The sequence below is a fragment of the Drosophila nasuta genome, chromosome 3 (genome assembly GCF_023558535.2).
Source record: "Drosophila nasuta strain 15112-1781.00 chromosome 3, ASM2355853v1, whole genome shotgun sequence".
Lineage (NCBI taxonomy): Eukaryota > Metazoa > Arthropoda > Insecta > Diptera > Drosophilidae > Drosophila > Drosophila nasuta.
In genome coordinates, this window is record NC_083457.1 from 20,193,506 (window position 1) to 20,216,006 (window position 22,501).

Consider the following 22,501-nt stretch of genomic DNA (forward strand, 5'->3'; position numbering starts at 1 on the left):
ATTCGAGTTAGCTTGGATGTGAGATACCCATTTTCAGCGGCCCTGGCAAAAAATGTAAAACAAACTTGATATGCGTGCAAACATAACAAATGCTATCTCTTATAGTCTCTGAGATACAGTGTTTAATACAGACAGACAGATATACAGACGGACATGACTATATCGTCTTAGCTCTGATCAAGAATATACATATATAGTTTATGGGGTAAGAGATGACTCCTTCGACCTGTCACATAACTTTTCAAAATGCACAAAGTAATAATATCCTTCTACCCTAAGGGTAATGAGTATGAATACGATTGTGACTGTATGATTACATCACAGATAAATGTAAAAAGCCTTTTGAGCTCGCTTGATCTAGAATACGTTTGACATTATCTAAAGAAGGCATGTCCATATTCTATCACAAACTCGATATGGGTAAAAAACAAAGAGTAATTTTAGCGTCTTTAAAACCTATAACCCTTAGACCCTGACTGTCACATGCTTTTTCTTATATGTTAATATCATGGCTAGTCATAGGTAGTGGGTTCATAAAATGTTCTGTTCATTTACACATACTTGTATTGACTCGAAGATAGGACAAATTTTGGCACGCCTCCTTCTCGCAGTGCATGATGGCGCTCTGGATGTTCTCGGGAAAATAGAGTGTGCCATTGTACACGGTGAGCGAAGTGATCGCTGTAATCACACTGGACACCAGCACCAGATGAGTCTCATTTTTGGGTATATCGTAGTATGCAATGCCCGAATTATCGTACGCATAATACACGCGCTGTGAATCAAAATCCATGGTCAGACTCTGTATTGTGTTGTTCTGCTCATGAATGACTTGGCGTGCGGAGCCATCGAGATTCGATTGTTCCAGTTGCCACAATTTGTTTTCCTGCGACGAGTGTATCCAATACATTTTGCCACTGTGTCAAAAAGAGTGAAAAACCAAATGTTAATTGTGCATTTAATTGATTGGAAAATAATACATTACTTTGCCGGATCCAGAGCAATGCTGTCCACCATATTGAGGTTCTCATGAATGGGCGTTGTGTATTCACCCTGCAGGCTGCTCACCAGAATTGTGCAAACTGTTTGGCCCGAGGAGAAATACATGTGCTTGGCTATCCAATCGATGGCAAACCCATAGGGCTTCTCAATGTTCGTATTGATGATGGGCTCAATGAGGCCACTCGATATGCCAGCGCGGCAAATCTCATTCTGTTGTATGTCCGACCAATAGATGTGACTGTCCTCCACCAGGAAATCTATGCGTTGCGGCTCCACATGCTGCAGCAAATTTGAAATGTAATTAAAAACAAATATGCATTGCAATACATTATAAATATATCAGATTCTAGTTTTAAATTTGAATATATGGTATGCAGCTTAAGTGACACTAATGATATATAAATTATTATTCTAGCTAGATCCAATACTATCCAAAAGTCCTAATAATCTATTGTATGAGTATGATAGTTCCATATTATACAACGAACAAATACATCTTTCTGAATTTGTATCTATCTTAATAAAGTCAAGACTGCAACAGGTAATTCCTTTTGGTAGTCATCATCAACTCACCTTTGGAGATTGCCTGATGGTGGGAATGGTATGATGATTGGGCTGCTGCAGGTCAATTCCGCGTATCTCGTCGCCAATGACAAAGAGCAGCACCTGCTCGTTGGGCACACAGTTGCGTTCATCCGCAGGATCCAAGCGCATCACATGCGGACACTCGCACTTGAACGTTCCTCGACCGCTCAGAAGACAGAGATGGGAGCAACCGCCGTTGTTATCGCCACAGGGATTACTATTCCAGGGCTGGCGACTCGAGTGCAGCACCTGAATACCAAACGGTTGAGTCGTCGTGCGTTGCATCACCTGAACATCGCTGCCATTCCATTTGTTTGCACGTATCACAGATGTAGTTCGCCAGTCTGTCCAGTAAACGTAGTTCTCAAAGACGGAAATGGCAAAGGGATGTGAGAGTATGTCTTTGTTGCGTAGCACCACATGATGCTCGGAGCCATCGTATTTGGTGCTGCTTATCGAGTCCGATTTGGCGTCCACCCAATAGACACGCTTTTGTGTGTAGTCCAGAGTGAGGCCATTAGGCCAGCCAGCACTTAGCTGCCAATTGGTGGAAATGAAGCGTCTGCCCTCGCCGGCCATGCTGCAGCGTTCGATGCGCGGCGAATTGTCATCCCAATCCGTCCAGAAGAGCAAACCCTCGCGTGGATCCAAGGCAATGGCACGAGGACTCTCCATGTTGCCGGCAATTAGGGTACGCCTAAAGCTACCATTTAACTTGGCCACCTCGATTTGATCCAGATTCGAGTCAATCCAATACAGATTCTTGCCAATCCAGTCCACTGCCAAACCCTCTGTTGTCGATAAGCCCGAGTGTATAACGGCCTCCACATTACGCAGACTTTCGCCCACCAATTGGCCGCGATAGATTTTATCATCAATCACGTCCGTCCAGTAAATCTCCACGCTCGATTCGTTGTTGTACAAAAAGTCCAAGGCAATCAGGTTACGCAACGAACTGTAAAAGCTGCTGGCACTCAAAGTCTTTAGATTCATGCCACGAATCTCCTGGCGATTCGTGAATATAATATAAGGCTCATCGGGTGCTGTGCTCTTACACGTGAACTTATCGTAGGCCAAGTCGAAGCCCTCGAGGCATTGGCAGCCATAAGATTTACCATTGGTTTCACAGATCTGAGAACACGTATCCCAGTGGTCACAAGCATGCAACATGCTGCAACGCTTGCCATTCGGTTTCAGAAACATGTGCGCAGGACACGAGCAAATATAACCCTCGGGCGTGTTGTGACAATAATGCGAACAGTCGTGGTTCTGTTCGCATAACTTGTCGGCACAAAGGAAACCCTCGTCCGTGGTGTCCTCACAATCATTGTGACCATCGCAGAGTTGATTGACTGTTATGCATTTGTTGCTAAAGCCACACAGACGATCCGGATGCTCACAGAAGACTGTCTCGTTGAGATCGAACTTGGTGGCATGTAACTGCGTGCAGTTGACCTCATCCGACTTGTCGAAGCAGTGATTGATGCCATCGCACCGCAGATACTCGGGAATGCACTCAAAGGGATCCGAGCATGCGAACTCCAGACTAGCACATTCATTTAGCTCCTTCCAACCGGTGACGGGATGATTATCGCTCTTCGTCTGATTGCAGTTGGCCTCGTCGGCGGCATCCTCGCAATCATTGATGCCATCGCACATGTGCAGATCACCGTAGCAACCAATTGGTCGACAATAACGCTCTCCAGCGCCGCATTCGTGTTCGCAGGCAAACTCATCAGCATTGTTCCTGGAAAATAGTAGTAAGAGTATATTGATCATTTAAGTCCTCCTATTTGGAGGTAAAGTAAACCAAGATAATCATTCCTTCTTTTCGATTCGATTATAAAAAACAGTTTATATTTACCCGCAATTGTCGAGTCCATCACAAGTATCGGCAAATTGCCGGCAACGTCCGTTACCACAGTCAAACTCAGGACACTTGTCGAAGTCTAGATCGGATGACTCATCGGAGACATCGTCAGGTCCACAATCGACGACGCCATCATTGACCCAAGTGAGTTGAATGCAGCGTCCACTCTTCTCGCAGGTAAACTCATTGCTGTTGCACGTGTTGTGCTCACAGTTGAGCTGATCGGATCCATCTCGGCAGTAGCTAATGGAGCTACAGAGCAGAGCACGCTGATAGCAGCGTTCGTTGCACACAAAGTGCAGTTTCTTATCACAGGTGCGTGGATTGCAGGGACCGGAAGCATCGCTGCTCTCGTCACTGCCATCGTCACAGTCATCGAAGCCATCACACAGATCCTTGCCATCAATACACTGACGTGTACTGCGACACTCATGACCTGAGGTGCAGTTCGAGCGAGCCGTTGACGACGTGGCCGTCGATGGTGTTAGCTGTGGTATGCAATGGGTGCCAGTGCCATTGAGCGTATAGCGATCTGGGCAGCGGCAAATGGCGCCTTTGGGTGAGTTGAGACACATGCCCGGGCACTTGGACAGAGCACACTCGCTGGGAGTTTGCGGCAGAGGTTGTGTGGCCACATCAAAGATACGTAAATCGACTGCATTGCCATTGGGCTGCAGATGCACAGTTGAGCTGAAGGTATTCGTTAGATTTGTATGATGCACATGGAATCGCCAAATCGTTGAATTTATGTTGTCCACCCAGTAGACTATGCCATTGTTGTGCACCATGGCATATGGATGGAATTGATGTGATTTGAAGAGGATTTCCCGCCCAGTGCCATCCAGTTTCATGCGCTCAATGGTGCCCAGCTTAAAGTCACACCAATAGACGCGCTTGGTGCGTCGGTCCACATCCAGGGAACGCGGCCAGAGCATCGGCATCTCTTCAGATGCCTTGGCCAGCAGCTCTTTGTGTGTGCCATCCATCCAGGCACTGTAGATACCCGCCTCACAGGATTGAAATGCCCATTGTGACCAGTAGAGCAGACCTGTAGTGGGATCTACCTTGAGTGACCTAGGAGAGCATGAAAATAATACGGTATGATTAAAGTTGATTTAAGCAGTTTTACTACAACTACAAGTGACATAAAACTAAAATTAAAAGATATAACTATAGTAAAGTTTTTCAACGGGAAATTTATACAAATAAGAAGGTTGTTATTGGAAGAAATATCTCTATATTTATATTTTCATTAAAAAAGGAAAAATTGAAGTTCGTAATTTCAATGAACTTTGTCTTCGTAATGAAACATATTATTATTGTACTCCAATTTCATCGCTATATAACAAATCACCGGAGAAGTTTTTGTCTAACTCAGAAAAAAGGTTTTAATAAAAATCATTTTATTTGTTATTATTATTATTATTTAAAAATTCTAGTAATCCAACATCTTTTTAGTAGTTTAAAGGATTTCTTAACTCATAATTCGTTATGCCTCTTAAAAAAGACAAATTTGAATTTGTTGTATTTTCAAGACTTTAATTTAATTTGCTTCTATTAAAAAATTATTAAATCGACACTAAAATTCTTTTTATTGTTTCGAGCTGTTCCAGAGTAGCTACACAGAAATCAATACCACTTACAAACTAATGAATGGATTGTCTTAAAACTATGTCCACAAATATAATAAAGTTGACAAATTTAGCAATAGAAAACATTTTGAGCAACTCGCAAAAACTTTTCTGGCGATGTGTTCTTAACAAGTTGCTGAGATTACAATCTGAAGAAAGCGTCGTAAGGGAATTGAAATAATTATTCTTTAAGTAAGCAAGATATTTTTCGAAAATTTAATACGTTCACATTAATATATTTTCTGAAAACGATAAATAAATGCAATTCTGACGGTGGAAACTGAAGCCTAAGAAAACACCTCCCCTTTAATTCCAAGAAACTTAACGAGGGAGACCATGAGGCAACTCCAATTTAAACTTTTTGAATAAACAATATCAACTTAAATGGTGTTTTACATTAAACGCCTGGCTGTCGCACTTACATGGCATCGCAATCCAGCGTGAAGGTAAGGACTTTGCTCATATTACGCAGCGGAGCAACGGAAAGCTTCCGATAACCCGTCCAGTACAAGTGCTCGTTAATCCAATCGTAGGCAATGGCATGCACCTGCCGCCAGCCAGTTGAGAGTGTTCGCGAAACGCTGCCATTGAGGGACTGGCTCTTGATGGTGTAGACGGGCTCGTCGGAGCTGAGGGGCGATGCCTCGTGGTCGGGTATGACGTACAGAATGGATTTGCCACGCACATTTACATCGATGGCCTTCGGGCCGTAGACATTGTAAATGGGTACCATTACGTCGGGCTGCTCGCCAAGCTGCTCCAGCTGCTGCACCTGCTCGGTGCCGAGCGGTACGCCCGTGATGCGAACCAAACGCTTGTCGGTGTACACAAGGAATTTATCGTGCGCGGAAAGTAAACAGGTCGTCTGATTGTGCAATTTATAGCCGGCCGTGCAGAGGCACTTGGCGCTCGCAAATCCTCGTGTCCAAAGCGGCACACAAATCTGGTTGCAATTGCCGTTGTTCTCCCGGCACGGATGCGCCACCTCCGGCTGCTTCTGGCGATGGAAAATGCGAAAATTTGTGCCGCGCGTCACATTCGCCAGCAGCACGCGCGCCTTTAGCGTAAATTTGTCCAGTCCAACGATGGTCCTGTCCGTCCAGGGTGCCAAATAAATTGTGTTTTCGAATACCTCCACTGCCTGTATGGTCTTCAATGGCACTGGCGACTGTAAACAACGAGAGCAACAACAACAACAAAGGATAACGGAAATTGTGTTTAACACAAGGACAACGACAACACAACAACAATTGCAAATAGCGATGCACATGTTTTTTGCGGTTTTTCGGATTTTATTTGTCTCTTGCAGACCTCACTCTCCAGATCAGAGAGTTACTTCAATTGCAACTATGCGTTTCAGAACTCCATTTGGTATCTATCTGAATACTAACAGTTAATCACAGTCTAAATACAGTGCCACAGTATCACTCAATCAATATTCTAAACAAAACTATTAAATACTTAAAAAGCGTTAACATAATAATAATAATAATAAAACCAAGTAAGAATATTTCTGCTTGACATTAAGATACTCAATAAACGAAAAATATTTCGGTTTTTTGTACAAAAATATCTAATGTACCGAAAAAATACTGATTTATACCAGATACTCAAGAAAACAAAACCGGTATTTTCTAAAAAAAAAAAACTATACTCAATAAAAGCAAAGCATCAAATATACCAAAAAATACTAAACTGTACAAAATAAACGCAAAACATTAGGTTATTTTTAGGCAAATATGCCAAATATACCGAAAATACAGTGTGGTATTTTTACACAAATATATCAAATATTATAAAAACAGTACTAAAATATGCCAAATGCTATATTTCTGACCAATGGGTAGCGGGTATATAAATAACATAATTAATCATCTTTAAAAATCTATTTAATTTGGATAGGTATCGAACTTATAGTCTTTTGAATTTCTTTTAATAAAGATAAGATGGCTGTACTTATATTTATCTTTAATCTGGCTAATAAAATGTGCTAAATAATTTTAATAATATTATACTTCTATTCATTCTGTTTTTATAATAAATTGCACTCATTCATTAATTTTTCAATTAGTTTTCACAAGAAAATAAAAATCAATTCGAAATGCAACTAGAATTCCTACATTGACTAATTGAAAACTGTCTTGTCATTGAAACACTTTTGTAAAGTGCAACTACCGCAAACTAGTCTTAACATATAATTGACTCCTTTGCAACAATTTGAGCTCAATTCATATATTAATTAAAAGTTTCGTTTCTCTTTATGTTGGCTTAGTTCTAAGTCTCTTTACGATTTTCCAAACAGATTAAAGTGTATTTGAACAACCACAAGCAGAACCACAACCACAATGTGAACATCGTGTGCATAAATCAGGAAATGGCAACTCACATTTGGGGATTTTTTCAATGCCCAACGTTGTCGGCCATCGTAGTGGACCCGCTCAATGACATCCTTATAGACATCAATCCAATAGACATGCTCGCTGGCCAGATCCAATGTAACGCTGCTGGGATGATAAATCTGTGTGCTGACGAGTGTTGTCCGATTGCTACCATCGAGCAGGGCCCGGGACAAGCTTGGCGACCAATCCGTATAGAAGAGATATCCCTTGGTGGGGTCGAGGACCAGTGACGATGGATGCTCCACTTGATGGAGTATGAGGCGGCAAAAGGTTACTCCATTGGTACACAGATATACCATGCCCTCGTCCTCATTCAGGAAATACCAATTCCCCGACAGCCAGTCTAAGCGCAGCTCCACGAAAACTGCAACACGAGTCAAAAACAACACACGAACATAAACAACAGCATAAACCAAACAGACAGACAGACAAACATCAGCAAACAATGGAGAAATTATGACCAAGACTTAGAACTCACATTGCTGGGGCGCAATGAAGGCGGAGACGGGCAGTGTCCAATTGACATTCGGTTCGTCGATGCGCTCGCAATGCATGGTTAGCTCAGACCACATCTTCTGGAGGGTGCAGAGTGTGCGATTCCGATGCCACACCTCAAAGGCAAGCACAAATTGTGACGACTGTGTGGACGTCAATGGAACCTCGCCGATTCCCGGTAGAGTGCTGATTCGTCGTATGCCGCCAGCGGACAGCAGAGTCAGTAGGGCAGGCTCCGAAGGGGGCACTACGGAGACAGACACACAGATACATTCGAAATTAGTTGAAAATAAACTATGTAGAAATCGAGTACTCACCGTTTATGGCCAGACATCGCTTGCCCTGTTTCGTATAGCCGGAGACACAACTGCACTCGTAAGAGCCGGGAGTATTGCGACACAATTGATCGCATGTGCCGGGCACAGTGCACTCATCGTAGTCCATGCAACGTGTTGAGTTGACGGACTCCGGCACTTGTCCGGCCGGACAATAGCAGCGAGCACCCTGCGGCGTCAATTTGCAATTGTAGCTGCAGTTGAGAGCAGCACAAGCGGCATTTTGCTTATCTACAATTATCGATGGTGTTGTAGTTGAAGTTATAGAACAAACAACCTTTGACTTGGCTCAAACTTACCACAATGCAGCTCATCGTTATCACAATCCCAGTTGCCATCGCAGAATTTTGACAGCTCGAGGCAGGCGCCATTGTGGCATTCGCCTTCAAAGGCTCGACACTTGGGCGCAATGACATCGTGACCTGCCACAAAAGACGAAGTGAGAGAGATTGCAGTTAGATTTTAAAAGAGAGTATAATAAGAGTATAATATATAGTGCATACTTTTTGGCTACTTACAGTTGGTCTCATCGGATACGTCACCCTTGTCGCAATCGTATTCCCCATCGCAGAGCCATGCCATCGGTATGCATTTTAAGCTTTGGCCACAGTGAAATTGCCCCTCGTTGCATTTGGGTGACTTGCCTGCAAGTAGCACACACACACACACATATACACACAATCAGACCGAAACCACAATAACAATAACGTAAATGAAGATTTATGAACGGTTTGTTAGCGGTTTCGTTGGCTTTTGGTTTTTACTCGAGAATCGGATAGGGGGAAGAGATCGGAACTAAGGGCTGCCTCGCTTGGTAAAACTGTTGTCTCTATCCTTGTACAAATCACTGAATTATTTTCCGAAAATTCAAAATAAGTAAACGGCAAAGAGCAACATTTCGAGGGGGCTGAGTGTCGAGGGAGATGGCAAAAGTATTTGTGGCATGATAAAGTTTCAAGTGCTTTTCGGTTTAAATAACAAGACTAGACTACTTAAAGTTTTCAAAAAGCTGGCATATTAGAAAATTCATTCGTACAATGTATTTTATTTACGAAAACCAGATGCTGTATACATATACATATTTATAATTTTCGCATTTCATTTCAAATGTAAAGTTTTTATATTTATAAGAATGCGACCCATTTTAAGTGCAAATAATCATATCACTTAGCAAAGCGTTTTCTTTTGACCAATGTGAAAACCTTTTGCTCTACATAAATTCATTAATGTTGATTATCTGCAGTTGTTAAATTTCACGACAATCACAAACAAATAAGAAAGCCACAGTCGATTGAGCTTGACTGTGAGATACCCGCTAACCATTTACTAAAAATGTGCAAATTTTTTGTAAGATATACATAATTAATATTCCAAATTATACTGAAATAAACCGAAAGCTATACATGGTATATCGATATACAAAATATACCGGATTGTCAACCAAAACCAATGAGAACCGACTGCAGCAGCCGTTTTTGCCTCACAAAATATTTTCCTAAATAACTAACAACAATCTAAGGCCAACCAAGTCCTCTGGAATCATAAAGACTGTAGTTATTATCGTATCTACCAAAAATTAAGATTCTTAATTTAAATTTACGGGGGCGAGCGAAAATGGGGGAGACAAAAATCTAAAACAAGCTTTTAGAAAATGCAAAAAAAAAGTGCAAACCCCGACTTTTATAATATCTGAGATCCATGTGTTCATACGGACAGAATGACATGGCTATATCGTCTCGGCTGTTGAAGCCTATCAAGAATGTATATACTTTATAGTGTCCGTCTGCCTATATCATACGTAGGAACAAAGTTATAATATCCTTCTACCCAATGGGTAGCAAGTAGTAAAGTAATAAATCTTTTAGCCCGTTTGGCTACCTTTACATTTTAAAATTAGCTATGCATTTATTTCATTTCTTTTAATCACGCTCACAATTGTTAAACCGGACAATATAGTGCTTCACGTCCGGTCAATGTTGAACAGTATTCATAGCCACTCTGCTGCTGAGCCCATGCAGACGACAGCAAAGTCAACAGGAAGAATATTGCAAACGATTTCATTCTCTCCGTTATTGAACAGATTTCAAAGAAGTATAAATTACTCTTCAAAATAACTCTCCTTTTATATAGTTTTGTGATGTAACCCAGGAAAATATACTGTGTCAAATTATATTATAATTAAAGCTAAAAATATTTCGACACGTATTTAAAAATTAGTGACATGTAGATTCCATAAAACTTATTGTGTCTGAGATTAATGCTTTCAATAGGGATTCAAGATTGTAGCTATTTTAATAAACTTGAATATTAATGCTAAGCAAGTCTATATAAGTTCATAATACAGGCTTTCATTATACCCGCTACCCATAGGCTAGAAGGGTATTTTAACTTTGTGCCGACAGGAAATTGTAACAGGTAGAAGGAGGTAGATATATTCTTGATCACCCAAGGCGATCTACATAGCCATATCCATATCCATATCTGTCCGTATGAAACTCTAAGAGATAGAGTTATAATTTTATTTTATTTTTTATTTTTTTTCGACAGCATTTGTTGTTTGCACGCAGATTAAGATTGTTTCAAATTTTTACGACGCTCACTTCCGCCCTCGCAAATCAACAAAAATCCCGTAACAAGCTTAATTTTAAAGCCAGAGTTTGGTATGTACAATAATAACTATAGTAATTGTGATTCCTGAAAATTTTGTTGCTATCAGATAAAAATTGTCGAAGTTATTAAAGAAATACTTTTGTATGGGCAAAAACGCCTTCTTCCTAGAGGTCTTAGTTGCTTTGGTATACTGTGCCGTCTATGGTATATTTTGAATGCGGTACTATATATGCGGTACGATATACCAAATATATACATTTGGTATATTTTTAGTGCTTGTAGCATTTTTGGTATATTTTGAGAATAATACCGCAATATTTTGCTACTATTCAAAATGGGTAGCGAATATCGCAAAGTCGAGCACACTCGACTGTAGCTTTCTTACTTGTTTTTATTCTCTTGAAGTATTACAAAGATGTAAGCTAATTACTATAAACTTTAACCCACTTTGCTTTTTCACCATGTAAAAGCTGTTTTTACATTTTCTTGTCATCACAAAAAAATGTATTTCTTAGGCGACAGAAATTTTATTTTTTATTTGCGTAGAGTTGAGAATAAACAATGATGAACAAAACAAATTGTGGACGTGAAAGAAGCGCTTCGTATAAACTAAAACAAATTTACTTTTAACATAAAGATTTACTTTAATGTTCTTTATTTTTAAATTCTTTTCTATTACAATAAATTGCTATGAACTTAAAGTTTTATTTCTCTAGGTCGGTTCTTTTCAAACCACTTCCTTTCTTCACATACCCACGCTGGACCCGCAGGTAATTTTGAACAATCCTCGTCCACCATTATGCCGAATACAGAAGACAGCAAACTCAGCAAGAAGAATATTCCAAACGATATCATTCTCATCTTTATTAAACAGCTTTCAAAAATGTATAGTACTTGTGAAATCAACTCTTCTATTTATATGGTTTTGTTATGTAATCTATAATAACACAATTTACTGTGTCCAATTATATTATACTGTTAATTGAAACTGAAAACATAGCGACGAGTATTTAACAATTCTGCACGACTCTAAAATATATTCAATACATACTATGGAATGGAAAACCCATAACTCTTATTGTGTAGCTATATAAGACCATAATACGGGCATTACTTTTAAATCTCTGGAACTATTACAAAGATGTAAGTGTAACTTCATTTTAAGTTAATTACTATAAACTTTAACTCATTTTGATTATTGACCATTTAAAAGCTGTTTTTAAATTTTCTTGTCATCACATAAAATGTATTTCTTAAAGGACAGAATTTTTTTTTTTATTTGCAAAGAGTTGAGGGAAAACAATGATGAACAAAACAAATTGTGGCCTTCTTCTTTCTTCTTTCTATTTTTTTATATTACAATAAATTGCTATGAACTTAAAGTTTTATTTCTCTAGGTCGGTTCTTTTCAAACCACTTCCTTTCTTCACATACCCACGCTGGACCCGCAGGTAATTTTGAACAATCCTCTTCCACCATTATGGCGAATACAGAAGACAGCAAAGTCAGCAAGAAGCATATTCCAAACGATATCATTCTCATCTTTATTAAACAGCTTTCAAAAATGAATAGTACTCGTGAAAACAACTCTTCTATTTATATGGTTTTGTTATGTAATCTATAATAACACAATTCACTGTGTCCAATTATATTATACTGTTAATTGAAACTGAAAACATAGCGACGAGTATTTAACAATTATGTACGACTCTAAAATATAATCGATGCATACTATCAAATGGAGGACCCATAACTTTTATTGTGCTGAGATCAATGCTTCCAATAAGGACTAAAGCAATTGTAGCTATCTAACCATAAAACTATATAAGTTCATAATACGGGCATTACTTTTAAATCTCTGGAACTATTACAAAGATGTAAGTGTAACTTCATTTTAAGCTAATTACTAAAAACTTTAACTCATTTTGCTTATTGACCATTTAAAAGCTGTTTTTAAATTTTCTTGTCATCACATAAAATGTATTTCTTAAAGGACAGAATTTTTATACCCGCTACCCATAGGGTAGAAGGGTATTATAACTTTGTGCCGGCAGGAAATGTATGTAACAGGTAGAAGGAGGCATCTCCGACCCTATATAGTATATATATTCTTGATCAGCGTCAACAGCCGAGACGATATAGCCATGTCCGTCTGTCCGTCCGTCCGTCTGTCCGTCTGTCCGTATGAACACCTAGATCTCAGAGACTATAAGAGATAGAGCTATAATTTTTTTTCGACAGCATTTGTTATGTTTGCACGCAGATCAAGTTTGTTTCAAATTTTTGCCACGCCCACTTCCGCCCCCGCAAATCAAAAAAATCGAATAACAAGCGTAATTTTAAAGCTAGAGTTACGAATTTTGGTATATACAGTATTAGCTATAGTAGTTATGATCCCTGAAAATTTGGTTTTGATCAATTGTGGAAGTAATTATAGAAATACTTTTGTATGGGCAAAAACGCCTACTTACTATGGGTCTGAGTTGCTTTGGCCGACAATCTGGTATATTGTGCCGTCTATGGTATATTTTGAATGCGGTACTATATCGATATACCACATATACCATTTGGTATATTTTTTAGTATTTTTGCAGTATATTTGGTATATTTTGAGAATAATACCGCAAAATATATTGCTTTTATTCAAAATGGGTAGCGGGTATCTCACAGTCGAGTACACTCGACTGTAGCTTTCTTACTTGTTTTTTATTTGCAAAGAGTTGAGGGAAAACAATGATGAATAAAACAAATTGTGGACTGAATAAACTAAAACAAATTTACTTTTGAATAAAGATTTACATTAATGTTCTTTCTTTTTATATTATTTTCTATTACAATAAATTACTATGAACTTAAAGTTTTATTTTTTTACGTCTCTCTTCAAAAGACTTATTTTCTCTACATACCCACGCTGGGCCTCTAGGTAATTTTGAACAATCCTCTTCCACCATTATGGCGAATACAGAAGACAGCAAAGTCAGCAAGAAGCATATTCCAAACGATATCATTCTCATCTTTATTAAACAGCTTTCAAAAATGAATAGTACTCGTGAAAACAACTCTTCTATTTATATGGTTTTGTTATGTAATCTATAATAACATAAAACATAGCGACGAGTATTTAACAATTCTGTACGACTCTAAAATATATTCGATGCATACTATCAAATGGAGGACCCTTAACTCTTATTGTGTCTGATATCAATGCATTTAATAAGGACTAAAGCAAGTGTAGCTATCTAAGCATATAACTATGTATATAAGTTTATAACACAGGCATTACTTTTAATTCTCTTGAAGTATAAGAAGAGAACTAAGGGAGAACAGTAACAAAAATACAAACACCCAGCAAACGAGTTAAAGAAATTGCTTGAAATCCATTTCATTTCCTTGATCTTATATAAAGTTGTTATGAAAATTGTTACGATGAAATACCAAATCGAAATGATTACTTTTAGTAATTAATGCAGATGAAATGCCAATCGAAATGATTATTTTTAGTAAATTGAAAATCGTATTCTGTTACATGAAAAAATATAAAAAAAACTTTGATAGATTAATCAGCTCTGTTAAAAAAAAAAAGTAAATAATTTATTTTTATGAATTTTGGGATACTGATTAATTAATGGATCTTCAATTTGTAGTACTGGAGTACATTTAAATTATCCAATTGTTGCGATACTAAAGTCGCACAGAACGAACTTCAAGTGTGACTTTTGCAGCACATTTGGTTTCATTGTAGCGAAAATATTAAAAAAATGCAAATTGTCACGCCAAAATATTTGATGGAAAAAGGCAAACCAAAAAAAAAAACAACACGAAGCGGAAGAGGAATTCAAATAACGCGCAGCTCTCGAGTTGGTTGTCCAAATCAAAGGCGTCGACAATGGCAGCACCAACGACCACGTTAAGAGAGAGAGAGAGAGAGTGATAGAGGGAGAGGAGGGAGAGGGAAAGGGAAGAGCTTCCACGCGCGGCCATAACCATAAAAGCCACGTTGGCGACACATGGGACGTCCGAAAGGAATGTTTTGGCTGCCAAGAGGTTAAACTCCAGAGACCAACCACACCAACCGAAGCTGAAGCCGTAGTCGATGTCGATGCCCGCGTCTATTGTTTTAGCCCAAGTGGTGTTGTGAAATGTGGGAGTTGGGTGCAGTACTTAATAAGCCCAAGGGCATGCAGATGTTACGGTATAAATTTTAAATTTTCATTTTATTTGATACGACAAAATGGGGTGGCAAAAATCCTGGCCAAATTTGTGACTGCATGCTGGCAGTTATTTAATCAACTTGGCTAACTCAAAATGTTGTCATAAAGCAATTGTTAAGTATCTTTTTATGCTCCTCTCGAGGGAATCGATGGCAGATATCTAGGAATCGCAAACCCAAAACGAATTATGTACAAAAAATTAGAGTAGATAAAAATAAAGCCCTCAAAGTAAGAAATTGTCAATTAGTCAATTTCAAATTTCTTGCTGCACATTTTTGGCAGCCGACAAACGTATTATAATCGTAGCGATGACATTTTTGGGATAATAGCCGAGCTCCGCTTTTAGTTTTTAGACACAAGCACATGCAACAAACAAAAAAGGAGATATAAAATGGCACATAAATTAAATGAAATTTATTTCGAGAGAGTGCTAAATCCCTCGGAAAAACTTTTCAGCATGCCAGGCAGTTTAAATGCGATATATCAACTGAAGAGAGAACTGTATGTGTGCAGTTCTGCAGTCAGTGAGCTTTAATTGAAATTGCGTGGATGCAAGACTGATAGAGACAGAAAACAGAAGTGCAAAGGAGTGTGGGAAAGGGGAAGGGGAAGTGCAGCAGCAGCAAGTGGCGTGAGTTTGGCAGTGGCTGCCACATTTATTATAATCTGTTGCATTAATATTTGCCGACAATTTGTCGTCAGAGTTTGCCTGTTGTCTGTCGTCTGTTGTCTGTGCTGTGGCACTGTTCTTCTTCTCGTTGCTGTGTTGTCACCATAAAAATGCTATAATATGAAATGAAATTAAAAATGCCAACAGAGAAAGAGTTTGTGTGAGTGCACTGAGGAGACAGAGTCCAAGCTCCAATATTGTTGCTGTATCTGTTTGTACTTTGTTGTTGTCAACATTGCCATTTCGCAGAGGCCTTTTCTTTTCTCTTTATTTTTTATTGGCACGCATCGAAAATGTCTACACATTAATTTAGTGGGTTGAGTGACTCTGTGGCAGAGTCATGTGGGTTATATGGATGTCAACTTACAGCACAACAAAATCAACACAACAGCAACTGCAACTGCAACTCGACTAGCTTCTCCAGTTGCAACTGCAACTGCAAATGCAACTACAAATGCAAATGCATTTGGTAAAGTTGAGAGTTAAAGTGGTATCCCAAGCGGAAATTTGTAATGGCCACAATGGCCTAAGTGCACATCAGCAACAGAGCAGAGCAGAGTCAGGGCCAACCAGCCAGCCAGCCAGCAGTACAACATGGGCCACTAATTGCATTTGGTGTTTTTGGCAGAGGCTTTTACGCATTTTGTGGCGCGTTGACCAGCACCTGTCATTAGGCGCAGTCAGCCAAAAACGTTTACAGCCAAACAGTCAAACCAATAATATTGCAATCAACGGCAACAGCAACAGCAACATCAACGCCAACATCAATGCCAAATGGCAATGGGCATCAGGAATTGTTGTTGGCTGAACGAATCTATTGCATCCATGGATTCGAAAGTTGTACGCGTAGAGTACTCACCACATTCACTGCCCTCATCAGAGCCATCCGTGCAGTCTGGCTTGGAATCGCATTTCCAGCGCATTGGTATGCAGAAGCCATCGTTGCATGTGAAATACGAGGCTGGACAGGGACCTGAAATTGAGCAGAAGATAAAAACACATTTACTTGTATGTTGTACAATAATAGCTCGAAAAGTCGCTCAACAAAAAAAGCGAAATATCTTCATTCATTCATTTTTTTATGCAAATATTTAATGGCTTGTAAGCAAAATCATGTAAAATTAATCAAATGTGTAAAATTGTTCATACATGCAGAGACTAATGTGGCAGAAACAACCAATATGTTTTGCCTCTTTATCGTTTTGTTATGAAACTGAAAGTAATATTGATTTGATTTAAAATACAAGCCATGGGTCTTTCAAAAACGAACAGAGAAACTTATTAAATTAGGTTTTAGTTTAGCAGCTTTAAAAATTGATTGTTTATTTTAATTCCCTTTCCTTTAATCACAATCACAATAGCAAGGAATAATACAAAAAACTATCCATTGTAACCATTATATCCATTATATCCACTATTCTGTCGCCGAGCAAGCTCTTGATAACAATAATACACTTCTTGCCCTGTCAACTGTGAACAATCCTGGCTCCATACAGAAGACAGCAAAGTCAGCAAGAAGAATATTCCAAACGATATCATTCTCTTCTTTATCAAACAGCTTTCAAAAATGAATGGTATTCGTCAAAACAACTCTTCTATTTATATGGTTTTGTTATGTAATCTATAATAACACCATTCACTGTGTCCAATTATACTGTTAACTGAAACTGAAAACATAGCGACGAGTACGACTCTGAAATATAATATATGCAATGCATACTATCAAATGGAGGACCCTTAACTCTTATTGTGTCTGAGATCAATGCTTCCAATAAGGACTAAAACAAGTGTAGCTATCTAAGCAAGACTATGGTATATAAGTTCATAATACGGGCATTATTTTTAAATCTCTGGAACTATTACAAAGATGTAAGTGTAACTTCATATTAAGTTAATCCCTATAAACTGTAACCCATTTTGCACGATGACCATTTATATATTCTTGGCATCATATTAACTCTTATTCTTAGAGAACAGAAATGTTGCTTTTATAAAGACATTATTAAAATTATATTTCAATAAAAATACAACGAATGTTTAATATAATTTTCTTTCCTTTTATCACACTTATTCTTGTTAAGGAATATTACAACAAATTGCTAAGATCTCAGGAATCGAATATCTTTTTGGGTCTTCGATTTGCTATATAGCTGTTCTTCGCATATCCGTTGTGAACCAATTGGCAATTTTGAACAGTCCTCGGGCCACAGTTTGCTCCACGCAGAAGACAGTAAAGCCAGTAATACAAATATTCCAAATATCATTCTCTCGAAAATATGTACATCAGGTACTCGTTAAAAGAACTGTTCTTTTTATAGGATCTGCTTATGAAACCTATGCAAATCTAATTCACTGTGTCAAATTATATTACTGAAAATATAACGAATGGTATTTGTAAATTATTTACAACTCTGGAATGTATTCAGTAGATACTATGAAATGAAGAGCTACAACTCTTATGTCTGAGATCAATGCTTTCAATAGGAATTGAATATTGTACTAATTGCAACAAATAAACTTTATTTCTTACATACTAACATTTTTCTTTTACAGCGAAAATATAAAAACTACACTTCGTTTGGCTTAATACGGACTCTTTTAGTACAAACTCGGTCTTACACAATTACAAATTGACTTCCTTCCCCATTTTAAGACACTAAAAGATGTTGAATCAAAGCGGCTTAAACTATAAATGCCAAATGCATTTCAAATTTGATATAAATAGAAACAAATAATTTCCTTACTTTTTAACTTTTTTAATTTGTTTAATGCTTAACCGTTTAATTAATTAATTAATTATATAAAGCAATTTTTTTAATTTATTAATAACTTTTAATTTTCAGAAAATGAATGATTTATGTATATTTAAGGCATGCGCAGATAAATGTTTGGTATCTTCGGCGGATTCTGCTCTTCCCAACATATAAAATCTCTACCCGGTGGTAGTTTTGAACAGTCCTCGGGCATCATTATGCCGAATACAGAAGACATCAAAGTCAAAAAGAAGAATATTCCAAACGACATCATTCTCTCCTTTATTGAACAGCATTCAAAAAACATTAGGAGCTCGATAAAACAACTCTCGTTTTTATATGATCTTCTTATGTAATCTATGAAAATGCAATTCACTGTGTCAAATCATATTACTTAAAATATAGCGAGGACTATTTCAAAATTAGTTACAACTCTGCAATGTAGAACTAGACTTTAATTAAAACTCCAAAGCTCCAATAATAATAAACTAAACTAATGCCTTTTCAGAGAAATAAGTGAAAACAATTATTAAAAATATAAATGCAATAAATAATCTCGCATAGTTTGATATAAATAGCATTTAAGTGAAATAAATGCCCTTAAAATCTAATTTGAATTAACAAAAATTTATTTGAAAGGAATGAATCTATTAGTTTATTAAGACTGTGCTTTGATAGATGCACTAAGTATAAACAAAAACAGATTCACTTTTATAAATAAGGTTTTTTATAATTTCCTTTTTTATTCACAATCATAATAGCTAAAATATATTACAATTAATCGATAGTAACTGGTCTTCTGTTATTTTCAAACCATCTCCGTTCTGCTTCTATCCAACTCTCCCCGGGATGTGGCCTGAATCCAGAAGAAAGCACAATCAGCAAGAAAAATATTCCGAACGATATCATCTTTATTTAACAATGTTCAAAATACACTAGGGGCTCGGTAAAACTCTTCTTTTTATATGATCTTCTTATGTAATCTATGAAAATGCAATTCACTGTGTCAAATTATATTACTGAAAGTATAGCGAGGACTATTTTTAAATTAGTTACAACTCTGCAATGTAGAACTAGATTTTAATAGAAACTCCAATAATAATAAACTAAACTAATGCCTTTTCAGAGAAATAAGTGAAAACAATTATAAGAAATATAATAATGCAATAAATAATCCCGCATAGTTTGATATATTTAGCATTTAAGTGAAATAAATGCCCTTAAAATCTAATTTAAATTAACAAAAATTTATTTGAAAGGAATGAATCTATTAGTTTATTAAGACTGTGCTTTGATAGATGCACTAAGTATAAACAAAAACAGATTCACTTTTATAAATAAGGTTTTTTATAATTTCCTTTTTTATTCACAATCATAATAGTTAAAAAAATATTACAATTAATCGATAGTAACTGGTCTTCTATTCTTTTCCCACATTCTCCGTTCTGCTTCTATCCATTTATTCCCGGGATACAGGCCACATACAGAAGAAAGCACAATCAGCAAGAAAAATATTCCAAACGATATCATCTTTATTTAGCAGTGTTCAAAATACACTAGGGGCTCGATAAAACTCTTCTTTTTATATGATCTTCTTATGTAACCTATGAAAATCTAATTCACTGCGTCAAATTTCATTATTTCATGAATACTATAGTAATTTAATCATTTAAAATTTCAGATTTTCTGGGCCAGACATAAACTTTATTTCTTACATTGGTAAAATTTTTCAATTTACGAAGAATATATGAAAACTATATTCTAATAGAAACGCCAAAGCTTCAATTAAAATAATTGTAATAATGTGTTTGCAGAGAAAACAGTGTTAAAAATACAAATGCAATAATTAAATCCGTATATTTTTGTACATTTAGCATGCAAGTGAACTAAATCACCATAAAGTTTAAATTGGATATGGCATTAACTAAAATTATTAGCTCAGATAGCAATTCATCTGTCAGGCGAAAAGGTTTTTTGTATATGGACAGACAACTAGTTGTTACTAGTTATGACACCGATAAATTTTATTAAAGTCTTCACAACCTCGATTGATTTATTTGCCATATACTTATTTATGCTTGATGCTTATTGATATGTTTAAGTAATTTCTTTAAACATGTAGCGAAGTTGAGTCTTCTGTTCTTGCTATTTGTTGACTTCTCCTTATATTTTTCACTTCCTATTTGCTATTTTCTATATTCTATTTGCTATCTTTCTAAAAAAGTTGTTTGGTTGATTATTTCCCGTATTATCTTTAAATATATCGAATGAATTGAGTATATGATACATCTTCTATCAAATATCTGGTAAAAGTTGCTGCCAAAGCAGTACTAAATTTTTTGAAGAACTAAAATTTAATTTATGAATTAAAAGAGAATGCTTATTGAACTAGTGAAACATAGATTTAATCGAATAATAATACGAATCTTGAAAATGAGCATGAATAAGAAAATGGCAAGAAGGAAGCACTTGATATTTGTGAATGGTATCGTTAATATTTATCGCCTAACGCATTCGTGCTTGTTATTTTATGAATAAATGCGAGCTGTGGCAAATGGTGTGGTGTGGGTGTAGTCGTGAATGTGTATCTATGGCCACGCGGGTGTTAGATACAAATGTATCTATAACTACTACCCAAAACAAATATCATGTTTATGCAGTTTGTAGCCAGTTGTTGCCCAGTAGCTGTCGCCTTTTGTACGTGCCCACAATTAAAATTAACATAAAGAGCGAAGTGGCAACAACAACAAAAACAACAAAAATAGCTGTAGAAAAGTTTCTCAGACTTTGTTGTATTTGTATTTGTTGTTGTTGTTTGATTGTGGCAGCAACTGGCGGCGATGCTGCCAACGTTCGTGTACGTGACTTTGGGCCATTGCATCATTAGTTTAGCTTCTTTCTGGCCTGTCGTGGTCTCGTCCCAACCCCGTCGACACCCCAGTCTGATAAACAATAAAAACTAATTTAAATTTGCTTAACGCATAAATAAAAGGTGTCAAAATGTTGCGGTCTCCTGATAACTTTCTATACTGTGACAATTGGGTCTACTTTTGTTTCGATCGGTGGTCAAACAAACAAACAAACAAAGTGTTGACACAGCCGCCTGCAGATAGAACGAAAGAAGTTCTATAAAAACTCGATGAGCCAGCAATGAGAGCAACATATAGATTCCGACATGTCATTCAAGAGTCTCACACTATGCACTCTGGTGCTGATCGGCATTAGTGTCACTTTGGCAAAAGATCCCGAGACATTTCAACCTCGTCCTCTTGAGCAACTGAGGCAAACCAAAGATATCCGCTTCGAAAGTCTGTATAGTCAGGATGATGAGGATAACGATGATATTCTCGATGATCTGGAAGCTCTGGAGGAAGAAGAAGAGTTGGAGAGCCTTAAGGACATCGATAAAAACATCGATGGTGCCAGTGCTGATGAGCTCAACAAGCTATTGAAAGAACTGGAAGAATTGGAAGCCCAAGAAGCAGGTTCGGCACGAGCAAATCAGGGCGGACGCCCCAGACGTCGTAACCGCAATGGCAATAGACGATGCGGCAATAGACGGGCCAACAGACGCCGCGGCAATAGGCGCAATCGTAACGGCAACAGGCGCAATCGCAATGGCAATGGCAAGAGAAGCAGAATCGGCGTCAAGCGAACGACAAAAGCATAAGATCTCTGCTTGTCAATGGCAATAATGCGCCTCACAAACAGTTCATTTTCTCATAGATATTATGCTAAGAATGTATTGTCAGTCAAGAAATTGAAACAAAAGATACCCATAATAAAGCGACAAACCTCTTAATTAAAACAAATTCCACTTCAACGAAGTCTACGTTAATCCACTAGCAGTTTTAATTATATAGACTTTATCGAAAGACAACCAAAATATTCACAAGCATTTTATTTATTTTTGTACAATACTAGTAACATTTATTTGTTA

At 37.4% G+C, this 22,501-nt stretch overlaps 1 protein-coding gene across 1 annotated transcript in view; it reads right to left on the reverse strand.

Moving 5' to 3' along the window:
* Positions 1 to 22,501, reverse strand: part of LOC132793314 (low-density lipoprotein receptor-related protein 1) — a 78,171-nt gene that overhangs the window by 11,827 nt on the left and 43,843 nt on the right. Inside the window, 11 exon segments of the mRNA XM_060803122.1 lie at positions 562 to 917; positions 986 to 1,281; positions 1,576 to 3,334; positions 3,452 to 4,531; positions 5,511 to 6,256; positions 7,475 to 7,851; positions 7,966 to 8,229; positions 8,300 to 8,548; positions 8,617 to 8,739; positions 8,836 to 8,961; positions 16,668 to 16,781. Coding sequence (XP_060659105.1) covers positions 562 to 917; positions 986 to 1,281; positions 1,576 to 3,334; positions 3,452 to 4,531; positions 5,511 to 6,256; positions 7,475 to 7,851; positions 7,966 to 8,229; positions 8,300 to 8,548; positions 8,617 to 8,739; positions 8,836 to 8,961; positions 16,668 to 16,781 — 5,490 coding nt within the window.